Genomic DNA, 4,321 nt, shown 5'->3' on the forward strand with positions numbered 1-4,321 from the left:
GTGGAATTCTAAGCTGCGCACACACACCCGATGACCCAATCATGGAGTGCATGTACAGAAAAAATACAATAATGTGATGATGTATAAGCAGTTGATGTGAGGGCAATAATTGAGAAAGCATGTGTCGACATGTAAGTATACACCATCTCTGATTAAAAAAAAAATTGGGTGACAATGGCAGGGCAATTCTCAAGTTGCCTTTGGTTTTTATTTGATTTATTTGGAGGCATCATCACCTACAAACACAAGTACTAGAGCCACCTTGCACCCACTGTACTATAATCAACCAAGTGGCCAAATATTTTTTTACAAAAAAAATTAAAATCTCTCTCTCTCTCTCGCTAGAAGAAGAAATTACAACTAATTAAATTTTGGTCTAGAAAAGAAAAGGAACATCAAGAGATGGGCGCAGGGCAGCCGTGCATGGAGTAAACACTGGCTGCATTCGCTGTAGCAGGGTACAGACTCGAGTCATTTTGCACTGCAGTGCATGTGAACCTGTCCTCCTCCCACAACTCCCAACATTTTTCAAAAAGCTGCTGCTGGTTTTCTCATGGCAAAGGCAGCAGACCTCAAGAGAGAGCAAAAACCCAAGAGGAGAAAGTACTCCACCACACACAAGAGAGGGCCAAAATCTTTTTGGAAGGTTGCAAGCAGCAAATTGGCATGAGAGACAATTGTCTCCACGCACGCACCTCAGGAATCTCCCGCCTCATCCTCCTCATTCAGCCCACCGATCCAGATATCATCCAACGCCAGTAAAAAAAGGATCAGAAACTCCCCCTGCTTTTTCCTTTGTTGCTGTCTCAAGTCTCAACAGCAATGTCCCTCCCAACCTTCGGCCAGTGCCAACTGAAACTGTACTGTAGTGGCACGCACGCAAGCGCGCAAGAAAAGAAAACCATGGGCAATGGCAGCAGTTACTACAATGGCAATGGCAATGGCATGGCACCTGCTCCTCCTCCTCCTCCCTCCGTCTTCCGCCGTGAGCGTGAGTTGGCTGGCTGACAGTGAGCGCTGCGTGTCGTGCTGCGTTGTTGTCTGGTAGGGCTGCCCCCATTGATTTGATCCCCCCGGACCTTTTGTCTCCTTCCTTTCCTTTCCCTTCCCCCTCACCACTGCCGCTCGCCTACTACTACCACTTGTTCTCACTTCTTGGCCGCTGCTTCTGCTTGCTTCCTCGCTCCTCCCACCTCGTCCCTCCCCTCGCCTCCCTCCTCTGGCCGCTAGCTAGCTAGATACTGCAGTGGTTGCTGCTTGGCTTTGGCTTTGGTTGCTTGCTGGTGCTCTCCCCACTCCAGCTTGCTCCCCTCTCCACACCCCCCTCGGCGGCTTCTGCGGTGAAGGTGCGAGCTCCGGGCATGCCCCCCCGAGCTTGATTGCGGTCGACGGGGGTGAAGGTGGAAGCTTGCTGCCAGATCGATTGGGGCGCTTGCTTTCCGGGCGGTGCCGCTTTCGGCAGTAAAGGCGGGGGGATCTTGCGCCCACCTGCCGCCGGATCGACAAATCCCCCGCGGCAGCAATCCGTGTGGCTGCGGGCAGGAGGGTGCCGCGCGCCGCCGCTCCCCCTGTCCGGCATTGCGGGGAGCTCCGCCGAGCTCTGAGCGGGGGCCGCACGCACGCAAGGTGTTTGGTGAAAAGCGCGGCGCGGGCGAGCCATGAGGGACTTCCCGTCCTGCTTCGGGGAGAGCGGCGTCCAGATCGCGGACGCCGCGTCCTCCTCCAGCAGCGCCGGCAAGGGCGCGGCGCAGAACCTGGTCACCTGCCTCTACCAGACGCAGCTCGCCGGCCGGCCCTGCGTCGTCTCCGTCACCTGGAGCAAGAGCCTCATGGGGCAGGGCCTCAGCGTCGCCGTCGACGGCCTCTCCGGCCAGAGCCTCTGCAAGGCGGACATCAAGCCCTGGCTCTTCTCCAAGAAGAAGGGCTCCAAGAGCCTCGACGTCGACGGCGGCAAGGTCGACATCTTCTGGGACCTCTCCGCCGCCAGGTTCGGCGCCGGGCCGGAGCCGCTGGAGAGCTTCTACGTTGCGCTGGTCTCCGACCTCGAGCTCGCGCTCCTGCTCGGCGACATGAAGAAGGACGCCTACCGCAAGACCGGCGCCAACCGGCCGGCGCTCAACGCCGCCTTCGTCGCCAGGAAGGAGCACATCTACGGCAAGAAGATTTACTCCGCCAAGGCGCAGTTCTGCGACAATGGCCAGTTCCACGACCTGGTGATAGAGTGCGACACCGTCGGCCTCAAGGACCCGTGCCTTGAGATACGCATCGACAAGAAGCCGGTGATGCAGGTGAAGAGGCTGGCATGGAAGTTCAGGGGAAACCAGACGATCCTCGTCGACGGCCTGCCGGTGGAGGTGTTCTGGGACGTCCACAGCTGGCTCTTCGGGCCGACGACGGCGAGCAACGCGGTGTTCATGTTCCAGACATGCCAGGCGCCCGAGAAGTCGATGCCGTGGTCGTACTCGCAGATTTTTAGGGAGTCCCAGCTGCAGGGCCTCGGCTTCTCGCTCATCCTACATGCATGGAAGATTGAGTAGGTGCTTGCAGATCATAAGTTGCTTCTGCGGCCGCCTCCTTTCCAGTGCTAACAAGATGTTCCATTCAGTGTCTGTCTGTTCTTCCGAGTGCTATGGGAAACTCCAATATATGTTCTTTCAATTTATTTTATTCCTTTTCGGTTTCGCCATCTTCATAAACGATGTGTTCGAATTGTCTGGCAAGTTCCAGTGATATTCCAGTCTGTTTTTGTCATCTCTTCCCCTCCCCTGTGTTTTGTTCCTTAAGTGAGATCGGTTCCAATGCTCCAAGTAGTTGAACTATGGCAATGTTCTAAGAAAGAATGCTGTCATGTGTGTATACTGAAAGTTCAGATTTATAATTTTTGTGTATGGTAACAGTATTGTCTGATGATTGTTCCCCAATTTGTTCCCTGATGATCAGTAACAAATATTATCACAATGTAACTTTGGTCCATGTGCAAAAGTGGAGGTTTTAAGGAATCAAGACACATGGATTGCTTGAGCATCAAGTCTGTTACATTGATGACAGTCCTTTTTGTGCTTATCTGTAGATATCTGAATATGCCCATCTTTTGCAGGAGACAGATCATCCTACTGAGGATCATGGAGCTCAGATGATAAAACTTACTGAAGATCACCATATTCTGTGCAATTTGGTTGGTACTACCATTTTTATAGATCTCCCAAAATGATCATCTTGTGACTTCCTTTCTGTGGTTTCTTGGTGCTCTCTTGCAGTACTTTTCTTATTTCTTTTAGTCATCTGCATTGTGTGGCTAGCCAGTAAGGTGGGTGCAGCTCTACTTTTTATTTTCCCTAAGTGAGGAGGTTGCATTGACATCGCCACATCGGCTATGATGATCAATAGAATTAAGCAGCCTTTCCGCTTGCTGGACCACTTCAGCTGTGTTTTGAGATATTAAATAGCGTATTATCCCGAATCATACACAGTACATTCAAATCAGAGAGCCTGATTTTTCTCTCTCTCTTTCTGATAAGGACACCACTTCATATCTTCTTTTCCTGTTTGCATTTTGTAATTATCCTTATTGCATTTAATTCACTTGATGCTTCCGTTCCAACAGAAATTTTAGGTTCATCAATCGCTTTATACACGTTTTTTTAAACGTCAGTGAAAATCATGGGCCTCTGAAACGGGCTGAGTACTATTAAACCAGGCTAGACATGAATTAACTATGCTGTAGGTTGGCATTTGGTTTTCATTGGTTTGTTTATATGGATATTGTAAAGATACTCCTTTGGGGTTTGTTGTATCTCTCTCTACTCTGTGTGCATAGATAGACTTGAGTGAAACATTGTGTGGTTAACATAGATTGGGCTGCAAAGCTTCCTTCTTTTTGGTTACCTTGTTTCATCTGTCTGGATCAACCTCAAACTTATCAATTCAGTCTTTTAAATTGCAATAGAGGCTTCATAACCAGATTTATTTAACGTGCACTGAGACCATTCCATATGGACAGTTTTTGGTGGCTAAACGACTTGCTGACGATTCGCTTCTTTTGGACACAGTGTGCTGTTTGCTAGTTCCTGTCGATACATTTGGGGATTTATTGTAGCTACAATTTGGTTAGTTTCAAATATATTTGAAGCTTTATAAAAGCTTGCATTTGTAGTGAATGCAGACAGAGTATATGGCCTCCCTGAATGGTGAATATGGCTCTGCTTGACTTTGCATGTGTGTGTAATGAATCATTATTTCATTGCAAGCATATGACATTCGGAAAAAAAATGTGATTCGCTCTGCCACAGATTGCAGTGTGTTTTACATCCTGGGAATGCAT

General features: G+C 49.6%; 1 protein-coding gene across 1 annotated transcript; it reads left to right on the top strand.

Moving 5' to 3' along the window:
* Positions 1–796: 796 nt before the first annotated feature.
* Positions 797–2,923, top strand: LOC125527167 (uncharacterized). The gene has a single exon (XM_048691727.2). It carries the CDS (start codon positions 1,659–1,661, stop codon positions 2,535–2,537), a length of 879 nt encoding a protein of 292 aa, XP_048547684.1. The 5' UTR covers positions 797–1,658; the 3' UTR covers positions 2,538–2,923.
* The last annotated feature ends 1,398 nt before the right edge of the window (positions 2,924–4,321 follow it).

The sequence above is a fragment of the Triticum urartu genome, chromosome 5A, assembly GCF_056163025.1.
Source record: "Triticum urartu cultivar PI428250 chromosome 5A, HENAU_Tu73, whole genome shotgun sequence".
NCBI classification, from domain to species: Eukaryota; Viridiplantae; Streptophyta; class Magnoliopsida; order Poales; family Poaceae; genus Triticum; species Triticum urartu.

Coding starts and splice junctions, on each gene's coding strand:
- LOC125527167 (XM_048691727.2), top strand. CDS start 1,659: ATGAGGGACTTCCCGTCCTGCTTCGGGGAGAGCGGCGTCCAGATCGCG.